Source organism: Meles meles, chromosome 6, assembly GCF_922984935.1.
Source record: "Meles meles chromosome 6, mMelMel3.1 paternal haplotype, whole genome shotgun sequence".
Lineage (NCBI taxonomy): Eukaryota > Metazoa > Chordata > Mammalia > Carnivora > Mustelidae > Meles > Meles meles.
The window spans coordinates 6,358,954-6,376,795 of record NC_060071.1 but is presented as its reverse complement, the minus strand read 5'-3'; the positions used below and the strand labels follow the sequence as shown (position 1 = coordinate 6,376,795).

Here is a 17,842-nt window from a genome sequence, read left to right as displayed (position 1 = left end):
GATTTTGCCCATTTTTGCCCAGTGTTCTCATTCCTTTTACAGAGGAGAGTTATTTCTAGAGGTCCTTATGCCACATTCCAGCTGATATCCCTTCTCTTCGTAGTCACTTTTTTTCTTTTTAAGGGAGAGAACGAATCTTTTTTTTTTTTTAAGATTTTTATTTGTCGAGACAGGGAGAGTGCGCATAAGCAGAGGGAGAAGCAGGCTCCTCGCTAAGCAAGAAGCCCGATATGGGACTTGATCCCAGGACCCTAGGATCATGACCTGAGCCGAAGGCAGATGCTCAACTGACTGAGCCACCCAGGCATCCCACTTCCTAGCCACTTTTAACTCCCTTTAAACTCGACCTCCCATGAGCAGCTTAGTTATATACTTTACTGTGGAAATTTATGCCAGCTGGCTGGATCTTATTATTAAATACCTTAAAGCTGTGTGGCATATCAGCATTTTTGCATACTTTAGTTCATTTAATCATAAATATAAGAACCACCGATGAGTGAATGTATTAGCTCTAATAAGTGTTTTTGCTTTGTTTTTCAGGATTGCTTATTAGAGAAGAATTTTATAGTATTTTACATTGGCTTATTATTTAGTCTGTAATGCTGATAAACTGTTGTATCATGTTAAATTGAGTCCTGTGGTTGGTCAGACAGTAGCCCAGAAAGCATTAAGTGAAAACAGAAACCACTCCGGCCTGAGTAGTAAGCCATACCTAAGTTCAAACTGTCTCCCTGGGGCTTGCTGCCACTTTTTTTTTTTTTCTTTTTTTTTTTTTTTTTTTAGATTTTATTTATTTATTTGACAGAGAGAGATCACAAGTAGACAGAGAGGCAGGCAGAGAGAAAGAGAGAGAGAGGGAAGCAGGCTCGCTGCTGAGCAGAGAGCCCGATGCGGGACTTGATCCCAGGACCCTGACATCATGACCTGAGCCGAAGGCAGCGGCTTAACCCACTGAGCCACCCAGGCGCCCCTTGCTGCCACTTTTTGATAAGGTTAAATGACATTTGTGCTGTTTACATCTTAGGTTATCACAGACTGCTGACGAGGAGCGTGGCTGAGACTCCCATACATAAGCAAGTGTCCAGAAGGCTCCTTCATAGACAAATCAAGGGCAGGTGAGTAATATCCTTGTCCAGCTGCTTTGTGCACCGCCTCGGCCTTGCTAATGGTCTTGTGGGCTTGCTGTCCATCTCCACAAGCCTCCTGTGACTCACGTCTTAACTGTCTTGCTTATAACCAGAGTGCTGAGCACTCTGTAAATTCTTTGAGGGCTGGAGAACCATACAGAATGTATTTTTCCTTCTTTCACTTGGCATAATTATTTTGAGATTTATCTGTGGTGTTGCATGTGTCCATAGTTCATCTGTGTGTGTGTGCGCACACGCTTGCATGCCCGTGTGCTGAACAGCCTTCCATCGAGTGCATATTCAACATTTTTTAAAAACCACTCATCATGGCTGCTGGGCAAGGCTGTAAGTCTAGGATTTCAACTTGGCCTCTGGGTGTGGCTGGGCCAGAGTTTTCCACGGCAGTTAGTGTCTGAAAGTTCGTCCTGCTAGGCTGCCCCTTTCCTGCTTCTTCAGTTGCGAGAACTGGCTTGAAGGACAGTATTTGTACGTGTCAATGTATTTGGGTTGTCTATCCCCCCAGCACCCAGTCTGGGATCTATGCAGCAAAAAGATAACTCCAGGAGCTCACTGTCCTGTCTCTCCTGGGATCTTGAGGTCCCCAGCCAGTCTGCCTTTTTTCACCACCTTTTAGTCTGTAGTTCATTTTATGTATAACGTCCTGGGTTTTTAGCTGCCGCTTCACAGGAACAATGGGGAGCCCCGTCAAGGCTTCATCTAGACATTATTTGTGTACAGATTTAACACACTTGCGTAAGAATCTGTAGGACGAATTGCAAGAGGTGAAATTGGTGGGTTAGAAGGCATACATATTTCTAATTAGTTTTTATATATTGGAAAACTGCTTTCCAAAAAAGCATCCTAAACATTTTACTTTGGACTGTGCAGTGCAGGAGCATGCCGGCACTGGCGGTATCGAACCCCGTGGTCTTTGCTGCTTTGCGAGGTCAGAGGCTGGGTCTGTAATGTGCATTGAGCATGAGCTGATAACGACGGACACTGAATAACCCTTACGCTTGTTACTCCTTCAGGTCGTCTGACCCTGGTCCTGATATTGATGTTGTCGAAGAGTCCCCAGAGAAAGGAGCAGACGGTATTGCCTCCATTTGTTTTGCGTCACACACAGGGCTTGAATTCACGACCCTGAGATCAAGACCTGAGCTGAAATCAAGAGTCAGATGCCTAACCAGCTGAACGACCCAGGAGCCCCTCTTCTGTGTTCCATTTCAACTAGTTTCTGTGAAAACCTTTCTGTACTTGAGTTGTCTGTCGCTTAGCATATCCTAAGATACTTTACAGATGTTGTGACGGCTCTGGGTCCACAGTATCGATCAGTAAATATTTATCAGTAAATGGTCTCTTATACAGAATTTACCAAGGGGACTTCTGGAGAACTCTTTTTCCACAGTAGAAATGGAATTCAGGGTGCAGGCCAACCACTGTGTAATCCAGAGAGCTGTGGTTTATTATAAAAGTGCGTGTGCGGACAGCCTGGCTGGCTCCGTGGGTAGAGCTCTTGATCTCGGGATTGTGAGTTCGAGCCCTGTGTTGGGTGTAGAGATGACTTAGAAATAAGATCTTTAAAAAAAAAAAAAAAGTGATGCAGGGGTTTCCCAAAAAAACCTTTTTTAATGATTCAAGTAATTTGCTTATTGTATAAAAATCAGAAAACAGAAGTAAAATTTTGTCACTTTGTAATCCCACTACTTAGAAATACTGTTTAACATTTTAGTTTTAATAATACTCTTACAGGTGCCGTTTCTGTACAAACGTATGTAACATAAATAAGAAAACTGCAATTTTTAAATTTAAAAAATTTTTTACAAAAGTCACACTATAAAAAGCTTTTTTTTTTTTCCCCCCTCACCCAACATTGTGGTTAATAGGCTGGCAGTTTGAGACTTTTGAGAGTGACAGTCTAGTGGCTTCATGGTTTTTTTGTACCGTTTGGGGCCATATATCATACCCTTTGTAGCTTTGTTACGACACTTCAGAAGTCTCCATCTTTGTCAAATTTCCATCTTGTATGTGGTATTACATAAATTTTACCCATTTAATACATGGGAAAATGTAAAAAGCTTGCGTTTCTCCCTGGTTACTAACTGGGTTTCTGGTTTTGCAGAAGTAAGCTTGAGACGAAGTCCTCGAATCAAGCAGTTATCATTCAGCAGGACAAATTCTGGTTCCTTCTATTCTGGATCTCAGCCAAAGTCTCGAAGTGTGCAAAGAGTTCACTCATTCCAGCAAGAAAAGTCAGGTAAGATGCTTGTTCATCTGCCTTCTGACGTCTAGGCCTACTTGGCAGGAAGTGTTTTGGGGAAAAGTATAAAATTTGACATTTTCTTGCTTGACGCTGGAGCAGTAGAACAGGTATGTCCATGAGAGGTTCAGGGTGACGAATAATCCAGGACCTTCGTTAACAATGTCCTCCCTCTGGATTATTACAGCTGGTCATCCACACTATCCTTAGGGGTAATTATCCATTCTATAGGAATTACCCATTATTTCCACCTGCGCTCACATTCTACACTCAGATGTCCTAGCTAGAAGGCGATACAGGTTTGGCCTTCATGCTTTCATCCATCATTAGTCTGGAACCTCAGTCATGTGCTTTTATATTTACAAATAGTTTTACGTGCCTAACATATAAGGCTGAAGTTCATACACCTGCTTATTAAAATTCAAAATGGCAGCCGGAACTGTAGTTGCTGGCATAACTAGGTGGGATCCCTCCCCGCTCCCGCTTGCTCTAAAACATTGTCAAACTGTCATCTTGTATGGACTGGCTGTTCTATCAGTATTCGGGAGGGCAGGAGCTGGGAAAGACTCACTGTTTTTGACTTGCAGGCCAAAGAGAAAATTCTCCAAACCAAAGTATTCATTCTCCCAAGAGGCTGCTTTTTGGGGCATTGTCCGAGATGGTCAGTCCCTCAGAGAAGGGTTCAGCTCGAATTCAGAGATCTTCAAGAAACCCACCGGGCTCTGACATACCCATAGCTTATCAGGTATAACATTTCTTCAATGTTCAAAAAAGTGTGGTCTTGAGGGGAAAACAGAGACATGGCCCAGAAAACCCACGGAGTCTGGCAGGGATGAGCAGGCAGGGGATCGGTCACTACTACTAGCTCTTCGGGGGGGGGGGGGGTTGGTCCAGATGAATGATCATTGGGTACATGGGGGTGTGAGGCAGCAGTCTGGCTGAGGCTGTTGTTGGGGCGGGGGGAGAAGATAGAAGTGCTCTCCTCTAGTCTATTGGGGTCCCCCACCATTTTTATCATACACTATGTCTATATCTTTCTGAAATGTGCAGGGGTCAGTCCTCTGTTTCCCTTCCATTGCCCGCCCGATCCAGTCACTCTGGACTGCTCCCTCTTCTGGGTCAGAGCCAGTCAGTCTGTCCTGCCAAGTTTATTTACAGACTGAATTTGATAATTCATTCCCTCTTCTCCCTCCTGTGCAGTTCCTGCCTGCATTCCTTTTCCCTCTCATGTCCATCCTGCCCCCAGAGGCCAGAGTGATCTTTCACACTGCATCACTATGCTTAAAGCTCTGCCATTCTTTGTTCAAGCAGGGTTTTCTAGGTTTTCCTAAAATGGAACCCTTATGTTAAAAAAATATTTGGAAATCCAATAAACTGCTTAGAGGTTGGGGGAGGACAGAGTTCTGGGGATGGGTCTGAAGACCACCGATCTCCAGGGGCAGGTTCAGTCCTCCCCAGACAAGCATGGGCCTCTGTGAGCTGCCACTGCACCCCCGCCCCCCGCAATAATCCACTTTCCCGGCAACATCAGAGTGCGTGCAGCTGCTGCTGTTCACTGTAGGCACAGAAGACTACAGAGCAAAGGCACAAGACTTCCCTCTTCCCCACTTCCCCACCTTTGGCCTTTACCTCTGACACCCATTCTTAAAGACCTGACTCCCTGTTCCTGTCCCGTTTCCTGCGAGCTGGGTCAGACAGCCGGCCCGCTCTTGTGCTCCCACATCGTCCCATGCATGGCCCTATCCGTGCACTGGCAACACCGTGTTTTCTCTGGCTGTGCCTCATTGAATGTGAAATGCCCAGTCCACCAGGATCGCCTTGAGATAATCAGATAAGGTTGTAGAAACAACAGGTGTCTGATCTCCTCTACCTGTTGGGAGTGAGTAACTGCATTTTGCAGAAGGGGAGGGAGAGTCTCCTCCCTGAGATGCTGTCTGTACCTTATGTCTGTATATTCGACGCTCCACCCTCTGTCACACACCCGCATGGGGCCTGGCACATAGTGGGGGCATGGTAGGCACGTGTTGAACACAGGTGAACAGCAGAGGGAGACCATGTCAGAGATCAGAAGGAGCGGTCTCCTTGAGGAGAAAGGTAGCTGTGAGGGGTGGAGGGATATGTTGTTAGAGGCAAAGCCTGGTTTAGCTGGCCTGTGCACGTGACGGAAATTTTTTTTGTCCCAGACCCAAGATTAGACTCAGTGTTTGGTGCTAGAAAAAGTAGCCAAGTGAAATCTGGGTCACGGCTGGAAGTGGAAATGTGTCACTGTTGGAAAGCCAGCTTATGGTCATTCTGTCAGCTGCCCAGAGATCTCCCATCTGCCTTTCTGTTTTAGAGAGGACTAAAATGCTCACGAGAGAGTATGGGTTATTATGATATTTAGGCACTGAAATAAGTATCTCTTTATAGACTCCTAAGAAGAGGAACCAGAAATCTCCAAGCTCTTCTAAAGCTACCCCAAGAAGGTTCCCTCATTCGTCACGAATGCCACTGTGCACCCCTGAAAGTCGGCAGAAACCCCCTACGGAAGTGACTCCTGCCAAACAGGTCATTTTTAAGGAGTCCTTAAAAGACTCCTCACATGGCTGGGGCTCACCGTCTCAACCCAAAGTCACTCCTCGGAAAGGACACTCCCTGGCCAAAGGAGGAACCTCTCCTCTTGAAAAGAAGACACCAAGAACTCCCAAAAGGCCAAGTGGTCAGTCACCTGGATTTCTGAATTCTCCTTGGCCATCTTCACTGACTTCCAGTCCCGAGAGCCCCTCCGGCCCGGAAGCCCTGATCAGGAGTGAGAGTCTGACTCCCGTCAGGTCTGCACTGAGAACGCCTCCTAGAGCAACCGCCTCGGAGCCAACACACTACCATCCCCATGTCCCCGGGGCTTCTCAGGCAGAGGAGCTCGTGCAGAAATGGAAGGACGAAGCCCTCTCAGTCTCCAGGACACCGAGGAGCACCAATCTGACTTCTCCCCCGCCTCTTTCTCTAGAAAAACCTTTGACCTCTCCCTTAGGTGAGATTTCCAAGAGTCCATTCCAGGAATTTTCAATAGACTCTCCTCCCCCTGAAGAACTGGACTGGGAAGAGCCCCTGAAAGCACCCACTGGAGCCTTGTTTCTCTCCTGTCCTGTTCCTCTCACTCCCCCGCGAATCTCGCAGATAACCCTGTCTGACCCCGTGCCCCCTCGGCCCCCTTCCAAAATTGGAAAAAGGCACAGAGAGACCCCTAATCTGGACCCGAGCTCCTCAGCTGTGCCTAGAGTTCCCACAGCTGGCAACCCAGCTGCCGTCACAGACGCTAAAAAGAACCAGAAGGAAGTGACCCTCTCTCCTCAGCCTTCCCAGGAAAGACACAGTTACTCTGGGGCTGGCTGTGGGAGTGACTGGCATATGTCCTCTCCTCTCGTCGCGAGTGACACAGATGACCTCGCTCTCCTGGACCAGGCGGAGCACCACGGCAGCGACGGCGCGCCAGGTCACGTCATGCCAGCGGAAGAAGGTGAGGCGTCAAGGACAGTGGTGGCCCAGGAGAAGCCTTCTCCGTCCAACCCCGGGAGCCCTCCATCCCCTCCTTCCCGCGGGCCGGGCTCTCCCCTGGCCCCGTCCTATGCCCTGCGCTGCACGGCAGACAGAAGGCAGCGTCAGGCTGCCACGCAGCTGGAGAACCCGCAAGCTCCGACTCGGCCTTTCGGAGCCTCTGGCAGCCCCCAGGCCTACGAAGTGGAGCTGGAGATGCAAGCTTCCGGCCTGCCCAAGCTGCGGATTAAAAAGAGAGACCCCAGCTCACTAGCCGAAGCCGAGCCTCCGAGACGGGAGGGGACATCCCTGGGAGAGGAGAGCGCCCTCCCTGCACTCAGCATGCCAGGGGCCACCAAGGCCTCGGGGAAACCTGAAGCCGCCTACGTGTCGCCCCCCTGCCTTCGCCCCTCGCACAGCACCCCCGGCAAGAGCGGGGGACAGACTTACATCTGCCAGTCCTGTACCCCCACCCGCTGCCCGTCTAGCACGCCCTCTCCGTTTCAAACAGACGTCGGTGTCCCCTGGACCCCGTCGCCCAAGCACAGCGGGAAGACCACTCCCGACAGCATTAAGGACTGGCCGCGGAGGAAGAGGGCGGTGGGCGGAGGCTCTGCTGGGAGGAGCGACGGCGGCGCTGACCTTCTTGCAGGCGTGTCCCTGCTCGAGCCGGAGAGAAGGGAGCGAGGCGGCCTTGAACTCGGAAGCAGCAGGACTCCCCTCTTGGGGGATTTTGAGCTTGAGGGGGTGTGCCGGCTGCCAGACCAGTCACCTCCCAGGGACTGTGCGCTTCAGGCTGAGGAAGCCTCCTGGGGACAGTTCGGGCTGGGTTCCAGGAAGAGGCTCCTTCCTGCCAAGGAGGAAGCGGAGGGTCCAGCCAAGAGAGCATGTGAGGAGCCGAGAGGAGACGCAGAGCTCAGCGGGAGTAGCGAGCCGTCTCCGCGGGCGAGCGGGCAGCACCTGCCCTCCACAGGCGACGACGAGGTGTTCCTTCCAGGTGAGTCTGCGGCCCTGGGGTTGCAGCTGGTGGTGCTGGGCACGGAGGCATCGGGAGGCTCCCTTGTCTCGGGCTGCTGCGGGGCCATGCTCACCCTGTCCCCTCCCGTAGGTTCCACGCCCCCGCCCAGCTGGGCACTGCGCAGCTGCCTCTCCGCCAGCGGCCTGCAGGCTCTCACCCACTCTCCGCTGCTCTTCCAAGGGAGGACGCCTTCCTCGCAGTATCATGAGGCCAGAGGTAACTCGTTAAGCGAAGGTCCTGGAGACTTATGTGGCTCTAACTCAGGTCCTTCGGGTGACTTCCCAGGGTTAGCTCAGGGTTGCCAGACAGTGGGATCGTGGAGGAGTCGGGAGTGCCCGGGTTGGGACAGAGGACTTTGTCCCTGCGGGGTCCTGTGCTCGTCCCAGAGAAACTCCACCGCTGGAACTCCAGGGTGTCGTGAAACAGCTTCTGGAAGCAGTGACCGATGGGGCCCTCTGTGCGGTGTAGTCACGGGCACCTGAGGAGCGTGTGTCGGGCAGCACGGGTGGCACGCTGGCAGCCCACGCTGCCCCCACCCCGGGGGAGGTCACACCTCTGTGCTTAGATTAGGATTAGAGACCAGCCGTTGTGCTCAGCCTTCAGACACGGGGATTCCCTTTCCTCCACCCCAGCTGGGAAGGGACTGGCTTGCAGGTACTCAGTGCACTACCGGGTTAGAAACATCTAGAACTATAGAGGAATACAGGAGGCCGCGACCTCCTGTGATTCCCTTCCTCCAAGACCAGGATTTAAATGTACAACAGCTGAAGGAATTCAGACCATGGTACCGTGCTTTCTCAGTCACTAACCGCCACCAGCCCCGTGCTGGCGTGAGGGCACAGGGCCGAGTAGAAAGCGCAGGTTGCCCTTCCTCAGCACGTGAGCCGCAGGCAGGGCTGGGGGACGTCGTCTGCATATGTGGACCTTCTCCCGTTCAAGCCCCTTTTCTGTTCCGTGCTCACATCCTGCATGTCCTCTCTGCCATGTTCTAGATGAGGACGTGGAGGTCCTCCCCCCGACGGCCGAGGAGTCTCCTTTCAGCCGAGCGTTCTCCAGGAGACGCCCCATCAGCAGAACTTACACACGGAAGAAGCTGATGAGCTAGTTAGAATGGAACTGGCTTGGGGGGGACTGAAAACGACACCCATTACTGAGCTTGGCCAGAGCCACTGCCTTCCCAGGACAGACGAAGTGCTTGGAAAGCAGTTTGCTCTGGCCGTGTCAGGAATTCTGGCCTCCTTTCTTACCCCAGAAACTCAGTTCATCTGAGCCAGGGCTGACTACTCTGTCCCACGTCACCCCGGGCTGGCTGCACAGAAACTGGAAGAAGCAGGGTGCTCTGAACAGAGGAGGCTCAAATGAAGTCAGCCTGGTCCCAGGAGCCTGCAGATACCAGGGCCTGGTCTCAGGTCTCTGTGATTCCCACAAGAGTCCCTTCCGGGTTTTACTTCCCATCCCGGGAGGCCTGCCGCCCAGCCCTGCCTCTTGCTAGGGGAGGCAGACAGGGAATCTTAGAGCAGGCTCCCCCTTCCAGCCCCCGCCTCTGGGAGACCAAAGCCAGTCCGACAACCACCCCCTCACTTGGGAAGTGGGAGAAAGGGCTCCTTACGGGTCCCTCGAAAAGCTGAAGGCTATGCCCAACAGCAGAATGAATTTACCTTCCTTGTGTCCTAATAAAATTCTCTCTCCGGCCACGCAGCATTCAGTGCTTTTATGTTTAAACCTCGAGGATTCAGCTTGACTTACCCTGGCAGAGCCCCAGTAGTGGCCGGTGCCGTGTCTCTGAGTCAGCCCTGCAACCCAGGCCTGCCCCATTCCTGTCCTCACTGTGCTCTGGGAGCCGCAGCTGGAGGGGGGGGGGGGGCGTGCGCAGCTCTCACTTGGCCCTGGCTCAGGGGTCTGACATGCTTTCAAGCCTTTCATGTCCTCAGATCGAATTCTCTTGTAGGTGAAACTAAGCCAAACTCCTATTTCTCCTTTCAGAGACACTCATTTATTATAAAATGGTTTTACAAAACTCTAAAAATAGGCAAAGCTTCCCCATTCCCACCATAAACCTAAGACCATTTAAAACCCTACCCCGTTGCCACTGACGGTTCTGGGCCTGGCGCTGGCTGAACCCCAGAACGACGGGCACACAGATGCAGGCTTGAGGCCAGAAGTGCCTTTTGCAAACTCTCAAGCCAAAAGATGGCAATCTGGTACCATAGCTCAAAGGAAATAGGGGGCATCAGTCTGCGTATTTAAAAAATTGAGTCCCATTCATTTGGGCTGTAGCCGGAATTTGAGACTCCAATCGGGTAAAGATCAGGACCTGGCTCTGCGGTGGGAAATCAAGACTGTCCTTCCCAGAAGCAGAGGCAGGCAGCGGGACTGCACAGGGGGCTCAGACGGTCTACCTGAGGCGGGCTCTGCCCAGGAGCCTACAGGGGGTTTTTCCTGACGTCAATCATCCCCGGGCTGGCTCTGCGCAGGTCCCGCCGGGCCTTGGCCAGGGCCCCGAAGTTCCAGGGCACAGCCACCTCCGCGCTAGGGAGCACCCGCCCCGCCAGGGGCTCAGGGGCCTCCCGTGGCCGCGCCTCCTCCACCGAGCCCTGTTCCTCACCGCACAGGCTCGAGCGTTTCCACGTCAGCGGCAGCGGGGCCCGGACCAAGTCCCGCACCTCTTCCCGGGCGCGGGGGGTACCGTCGGGGAGGGGCTGTGGCCGGAGCAGCTCGGGCGCAGCGGGGAGCTCCTCTTCGCTCCCGGGAGGCGGTCTGCTCTCCAGGCACAGCGTCCTCTTCTCCGCACCTGGCACTGGGAGTGAGGGCGCTGTTGTCAGAGCCCGAGGCCGCGAGCCACGCGTGACCCGCCCCCGAAAAACTGAGGTTAGCGCGGTTTCCCGGTTCCCCGCAGGCGTCAGCCCGACACTGCAAAAGGCGGGGAAACGGGGGCCAGCTTGCTGGTTTGGGGGAGAATTACCCCTGCTCGGGCCAGCGGCGCTCCAGCCACCGAGTTTCTGCTTCAGTTCCTGGTTCATCCACATGTGGCGGCCCAGCTCCTTCTCCAGGGCTTGAATCCGGCTCTCGTAGTGCCTCTTGCTGTCGGCGAGCCCCTCCCCGAGGTGATCTGCAGGGGACAGACCCCCAGCGGTAGCGGTGAGGGGGCGGAGCGGTAGCAGTGAGGGGGCGGGGCCGGCGGGGGGCGGGGCGCTCACCTCGGCTCTGCTGCAGCAGCAGCTGCACGCTCTGCTCGTGCTCCTTCTGCTGCAGGGTCAGCTGGCGGTCCATCTCCAGGCGCTGCCGCTCCAGCGCCACCTCCAGCCAGTAGACCAGCCTCTGCTGCTCCTCCAGCTGCATCTCCAGCTCGGAGAAGGCAATCTGCTGCTGGTGCTGCTCTTCCCGGAGCGTCACCACCTGTCCCAAACCCAGCCACGCTTGGCCCCTGACAGCTCCCTTCCCCAGATGGTCCCGGGGGGGGGGGGGGGGGGGTGCGGGGGACGGCGCGACCGGGATTTGGCCAACTGGCCGCCAGGGGGTCCTGCTGAGCCAAGACAGGGCCTCAGACACCTGGACAGTCTTCTAGGCAGTGATGGCCCAATGACAAAAAAAGAGTCTGCGTTTTTAAGCAGATTTTTTTGACCAGATGATTTTGTCCCTGCCTCAACCAACTTCCTCCCTTGTCACATGCTCCTAAGCGCCCAGGCAGAGCCTCGAGTGGTGGATTCTCCCTGTGGCCAGGATTTCTCAATCCTGGCACTACTGGCATGATGGGCAGAAAATGTGTGGTTGTAGGCGCCTGTCTGGTAGGTTGTGGGGGGGTCGGCAGCATCCCTCGACCCCCACCCCGACTGCGGTGGTGACTGGAAGCCTCTCCAGACATGGCCAGATGTCCCCTGGGGAAAGCCCTCCTTGCTGAGAACCACTGATCCAATGGGTACCCTGAAGGGACCAATGGACAGGGGCAAAGTGAGGAGAGGACTGGGTCTTACTTTCACTAAGAAAGGTTTTAGGAAGGAGAGTCTGAGGCAGTCCTGGAGACGAGTTAGCCCTGATTCTGTCCCTGCACTTGGGAGGAAGCAGGGCCTTCTCCGCAGCTGCCATCAGACGCCCTCGCCTCCCCCCACCCAAGCAAGTACCAGAAGACGGCGGCAGGAGGCCTGGGAGCCAGTGACCCACCTTGTCAAAATACTTGCAGAGCAGGGCTCTGGTCTCTGAGGACGAGAGGTAGCTGAGCTTGGCCATGAGGTTCATCTCACACTGGGACAGCAAGGAGGCCGAAGCCCGCAGCACCCGCTGGCGGCACGTGATGGCCTCGTTCTTGTACTCGATGGCCGCGTCCAGGGCCTCGATGGCCTCGTCCAGCTGGAACAGCGTCCGCTCCTCCTGTGGGACACAGGCCCGTGTGCAGGGGGAGGCCCGGCTTCTCGCGCCCACTCCCCAAGCGACAGACCTGAGCCGACAGTGCCGGCACCCGGCCACAGGGGAGACAGCATGTCCCCTAGTCCTGAGCAGTCAGCCCATCAGGAACAGTGTCCCTGCCCTGTATGGCAGGGACAGGCAGTGACCCCAGGGGGTGGCCAGGACTCTGAGAAGCCGCTTTCCGCAGCAGACTGCCTGCCTCTTGCGCCATCTATACCAGGAAGCCGAGAACACTCTACACGGAAGGGCAGGCGTGGCGGGACTGCCGTGGAGGCACCAGCGGGTCTGCGGGGCTGAACAAGGCTCTCCCTGCTGCTCAGGGACTGGCCGCGTGGTGCGGGGCTGTGCTGCTCACACTCCTTCCCACCCGGGGAGCCCAGCCGCGAGACACGCGGCAGACACTGCGCAGGACGCGGGGTGCACCCGGGGTCCTCCTAGGTAGGAACCTCAAGGCCCTGCCCCATGTGCCTCATGAGACTCCCCCCCCCGGGTCTCACTGGCAGGAAAAGTACATTTGGGAAGCAGCAGGGCCCAGCACCGGGATGGACGGATGAGGGACCAGTGAAGCCTGACCGCGGGGCTTACCTCGGGTGACAGCAGGCTGCCCCGCCTCAGCTTGCCGTCGATGTCCAGGCGCTGCTTCAGCAGCGAGTCCTTCTCCTGGCGCAGGGCGTCGATCTCCCCGCGCAGGCGCTGCTGGCTCTGGGCGCTGCCCTGCCGCAGCTGCCCGCTCTTCTCCGACAGCTCCTTCTCCAGGTGCTCCAGCCGGCTGGACACGCGCACGATGTCCTCGCTGAGGGCCTGGGGGTGGCACCGCCAGGGGTCAGGGAGGGAGCGGGCCCCGCCCTCACAGGATGGACACAAGCGGCCCAGCCCTGCCCAGGGAGGCGAAGGAGGCTGCTGGTGCTTCCCTCAAGAGGCCCGCCAGCCAGGAGCACTGCTCAGCGGGCAGGCCTGGCTCTCCGTCCTGTGGGGGCTCAGGGAGTCGGACCTCCGAGGAGGGGCTGGCCCCCAGGGCTGGCTCAGGACACAGACAAGCACGGGAAATGATACTGGAAAAAAGGGGACGGCAGGGACCAAAAGAGAGCAGGCGCTTCTGGGAGCCCGATGTGAGAGGAAGAGAGGACTCTGCGAGCACGGGGAAGTTCTGGATCATCTGGCAGCGCCCTGAGCGCTCCTGGCCTCCAGAGTGCTCTGTGACAGCAACAACGGGTCGCGACCCCTGTGCGGACCTCGCCGGAGCACCGGCTCCCGGCCCAGGCTCTGGTTCTGTGTTTGACACACTCCCTTACCATCCGCGTGGCTACATGGGGCTTCCACTCAATTCTGCTTGACTGTGGCGGCAACTGGTTCAGAAGGTCTTATTTAGGAGGAAGCCGTGACACGGGGTGGAGAGAGGCAGGCTGGGCCATGTGCCCAGGTCTCTCCGCCTCCAGCGCCAGGGAGGGCTGGTTCTTCTCGGCCATCCCCCGTTTCTCCACCTGCCAGTCCTCGTTCTGCCCACGTAGCCCCCAGCAGCATCTTCTACCGCACATCAGAGCCTACAGCGTAAACACCCTGACGCCCCCGAGGCGCCAGGGGCCCGCAGGCTGTAGTCCTGTAGGACTGAGCATCACATGGCTGGGACTGACCTGGCAGGGACGCCACCCAGAAGCAGCTCACCTGTCTAGACCTCACCTGGCGGGGTTATTGTCCGCTGCCGGAAGGACCTCAACTGGAAGGAGCCACTTATTGGAATCTCAGCTGGCAGAACCTCACCTAGCAGAAACCCAGCTGCCAGGTCTCACCTGGCCGGACCTCACCTGGCTGGACCGCAGGCGTTTGCTCTCCAGCCCCGTCTTCTCCTGCATCAGGGCCTCCTTCTTGGCCAGGATGGCCTCCCGCTTGTGCAGCTCCTCCCCCAGCTCCTCCAGGGCCCGCCGCTGCTGCAGGACCTTCTCCATCTCCTGATCCAGCCACCTCTTCTGCTCCTCGATCTTCTGGGGGAGGGTGGGGGGGGGCCGGGGAGGGAAACTCAGCTCTCCAACGGGGCCGGTGGGCAGCTGCCCAGGGTCAGAGTGGGGAGAACGGCCCCCCACAACCCCTCTCCGCGGGTGCGGCGCCCCCCCCCCCCACCTGCTGCTGCTCCAGGCTGACCACGGAGCCGTTGCTGCCGCTGCGCCGCTTCCGCTGGAAGGCCGCGATCTCTTCCGTCTTGATCTTCAGGATCTTCTGCTGCTGCTCGTGCCTCCGCTCCAGCTCCTGGGGACGCACCGGGCGAGCGGCTCAGCGGCGGGGCAGTGGGGGGCGCGCCGGGTCTCCCCAAGAGGGGCCTGGGCTCCCCAAAGCCCCTGTGGGGATGGACTCGCTGCCCCGCATCTCACGGGGCCCAGCTCCACGCACAGCCCGCCTCCTGCCCTGAGTGAGGACACACTCAGGGAGGCCAAGCGACCCGCTCGAGGTCACACAGCCCCAAGTGGAAGGGGGGCCTCCCCGAGACATAGCCTGCTGCCCCCGCCCCGAGCCCAACCTGGACGCGGTGTTGCCGCTTGTTCATCTCGGTCTCCAGGCGCCGCTTCTGCTCCGTCTCCTCGCGCAGCCGCCGCTGCAGCTGCCCCTGCTGTTGCCGCATGAGCTGCACGTGCCGCTCGAGCTCCTGCAGCCGCTTCTCACGCTGCGCCGACAGCGACACCAGCCGCTCCGTCGCCTGCTTCCTCTCCTTCAGCACCTGGACCGACACAGCCTCCGCTGGGCCGCCGCCCGCCCACACCCCGCCGGACACTCCACCAGGGTGGGCAGGACCCAAGGCCCGGGAAGGGACAGAGGGGCCGACAGAGGGGGACTCAACGCCCGGGGGCGGGGGATGGTCATGGACCCAGGACATGAGACTGGCGATGGGGGGCAGCCTGATGGTAACGAGGGACCAGGCACCCAGCAGCTGTTCTGCATCAAGCGATCCTGACCTGCCTCTGGAAAACCGGGATTACCATTATGCCTACTTTACAACTTAGGAAACTGAGGCACCGACAGGTCAGGAAACCCGAGCAAGGACACGCAGCTAGTAAACGTCAGAGGCGGGATTCAAACCCAAGCAGTCGGGTTCCAGAGCCCGCACTCCCGATCATTCTACTAAGGTGTCTCCCGGACACTGGAACTGAGAAAAGAAGGAAGGAAAGAGGGATGGCCAGCTGGACAGATGGATGGATGGAAGGGTGGGGGGACAGATGGATGGATGGGATCACAGAAGGATAAAAAACAGGATGAAGAGATAATGCAGCATCAATAAAAGGCAAGAGAAAGATAAATGGACGGACAGATAAACGGACAGTGGGTCACATCCACTGTGACTAAAAGTGCTGGCGCAGATCATGGAAAGACCTCACTGGTTGACCCATGGGCTGGACCTGGGTGATCGGGGCGCCTCCCCTGTCCTTGGAATGTGGGTTCTGCCTGTCTTTCCCACTCTTACAGGGGGCTCCAAAGACATGGCCTTGAGACAGTGACGAGGAGCTGGGAACGCTGCATGGTTTCTAAGACGGAACCCAGTGAAGGCCTCTTGGTAAACTTTCAAGATGTAGCAGGTGGGCGTGGGGATCCGCCGAAGACAAGCTTTGTCAATAAATTCCCTTCGCTTATGAAACCTGCCACCTTCCAACCTGGAGTGGCTGCCTCTTTGGTCTCTCCCTGCCCTCCAGATGCGGGGACCGATGTAAAGTTATATCTGGGAAGCTCCCAAGGAGATTACCACTGAAGGAATGGACCTTGGGGAAAAAGGCATCAGGGGAAATCCTGAGCTGGTCACAGAGCTGTGTGTGTGTGGGTGGCCCCTACGTCAGATGTTCATGGATGGCCGCGAGAGGACAGGGGCACCCTGAAGATGCTGGCTGATTTAGGGGGTTGTGGGCTGGGGCAAAGAAGCGGAAGGCAAGGCTGTGCAGCGGGCTGGCCTTGACTGGGGGCAGTTCATGCGGCCACCGAGACCCAGCTAGAGGCCTTGGCCTGAGTTAGCGTTAGAAGAGCTGAGATTAGAGACGGACGTGGGAATGTCCCCCGGTCTGCTGCTTTCTGGACTGGAGGACAAAGTGGGAGAGCAGAGTAATAAGCAAGTATGAGGACGAGGGCACGAGACACCTTCGGTTGACATCTGGGCTTGTGACAAAGCCTGGTTCCGACGCTAAGAGAGGGACTCTCTAAGAAGGCGATCAAAATGAAGAGAAGAACATTGTGGTAATTGAGGAGGAAACACAATATGGCCCATGCCCCGACACAAAAGAAAAATTTATTTTTTTTAAGATTTTAAGAGAGAGTGAGTGCGAGCAAGCACAGAAGCAGGGGGAGCAGCAGGCAGGGCAGAGGGAGAAGCAGACTCCTGGCTGAGCAAGATCCCGATGCGGGACTTGATCCCAGGACTCTGAGCGGAAGGCAGACGCTTCACCGACTGCGCCACTGAGGCGCCCACAAAGACAAAACCTTAAAAAGCAATCACCCCAAAACTCCTCGAAGAAAACTTGCATGCTTTTATTGCCCTTTAAATTTGTATCTTCCAAATATACACGTCCCAGGAGATAACCAAAGCCCCGCCCACAGAGACTACAGAAAAAAGTGGTGGAGACCTTCTGCTGTCACGGTTTCCTTGCCCCAAGTCCCGTCCAGAGCCTCCGGAAGATGAAGGGAACGAATGCGGGTGTGTGGGCAGTGATTCTCAGCTAGATGGCTGCAATGAAAGCCGAATGGATACAGGAAGTTGCAGGAGGGGTGCGGGAAGACCGGGGAGAGGCAGGACCTTAGGCTCACCTCATCCCAGCGTACAACTAGGTAACACACGCATTGGTCCAAACGACCCAGAAAATGACCCAAGGATGACAGATCAAACTCCACAATTAAATGCATCTAAAAGGGAGGGAAGGGCAGAGGTGTGGACCACAGGACTGTCCATGGGAGGGACAGATGCAAGGAAGTGGAGAACCGAGAGAAACAGAGGCATGTACCAGGGAGCCCCCCACGGGAGACAATCACCATAGCATTTGGCTTTGAAAACCAGAGGGGCCAAATTTTCAGAGTTCTTACACCTAGCAACTAGCATATTTAAAGCCTGGAACTATAAAATTCAGCAGGCTTAGCTCAGGGAAGAGCCCCGAGGGCGGCAGGAAGTCAAGTCCCTGTTCTTAAAAGAGAGACAGAACAACACATGGCCAGGGAGATACTGCACAGAAACAGGGGTTTGAAAAATGCCTGGCGCCTACAGGAGGGAGAGTAATTCACTAATCTCAGAGGTGTTCTGGAGGGACAGAGGTCACTGGGAGACTCCTCCAGGAAAAGAGGAGCTGGAAGGCACCCTCCCCCTTTCTGCCCCCCAGCATCAGTGCTCGGCCATCTGGAGGAACCAGGCAGCACCAACATTTACTACTCAACTTATGCACACTGAGCCCCATCCCACCCCACCATGCTCAAGTGGGTCTGGCCCCTGCAGCCGGGCCTGCCGGAGTGCCAGGGAGACAGGAATCCTCCTGCAGAAGAAGACCGCAAACCTTGCAAACACTCTGT

At 55.8% G+C, this 17,842-nt stretch overlaps 2 protein-coding genes across 4 annotated transcripts in view; one reads left to right on the top strand and one right to left on the bottom strand.

Moving 5' to 3' along the window:
* The window catches only part of TICRR (TOPBP1 interacting checkpoint and replication regulator), a 41,899-nt gene extending 32,287 nt beyond the window's left edge, over positions 1-9,612 (top strand). Inside the window, exons 16-22 of one of the 2 annotated variants that reach the window (XM_046009882.1) lie at positions 1,025-1,115; positions 2,159-2,220; positions 3,250-3,384; positions 3,975-4,132; positions 5,797-7,897; positions 8,009-8,134; positions 8,911-9,612. In XM_046009882.1, coding sequence (XP_045865838.1) covers positions 1,025-1,115; positions 2,159-2,220; positions 3,250-3,384; positions 3,975-4,132; positions 5,797-7,897; positions 8,009-8,134; positions 8,911-9,023 — 2,786 coding nt within the window. In that variant the 3' untranslated portion in view covers positions 9,024-9,612. Of the gene's footprint in view, positions 1-1,024; positions 1,116-2,158; positions 2,221-3,249; positions 3,385-3,974; positions 4,133-5,796; positions 8,135-8,910 lie in introns of both variants that reach the window. The other variant, XM_046009881.1, reaches the window with a different exon arrangement.
* Positions 9,613-9,720: 108 nt separating this feature from the next.
* The window catches only part of KIF7 (kinesin family member 7), a 41,508-nt gene continuing 33,386 nt past the window's right edge, over positions 9,721-17,842 (bottom strand). For both annotated transcript variants that reach the window (XM_046009884.1, XM_046009883.1), the window contains 8 exons: positions 14,829-15,026; positions 14,435-14,560; positions 14,122-14,298; positions 12,905-13,120; positions 12,077-12,283; positions 11,116-11,314; positions 10,881-11,027; positions 9,721-10,715 (listed from right to left, as the gene is read on the bottom strand). In XM_046009884.1, the coding sequence (XP_045865840.1) occupies positions 10,342-10,715; positions 10,881-11,027; positions 11,116-11,314; positions 12,077-12,283; positions 12,905-13,120; positions 14,122-14,298; positions 14,435-14,560; positions 14,829-15,026 (1,644 nt within the window). In that variant the 3' untranslated portion in view covers positions 9,721-10,341. The remainder of the gene's footprint in view (positions 10,716-10,880; positions 11,028-11,115; positions 11,315-12,076; positions 12,284-12,904; positions 13,121-14,121; positions 14,299-14,434; positions 14,561-14,828; positions 15,027-17,842) is intronic.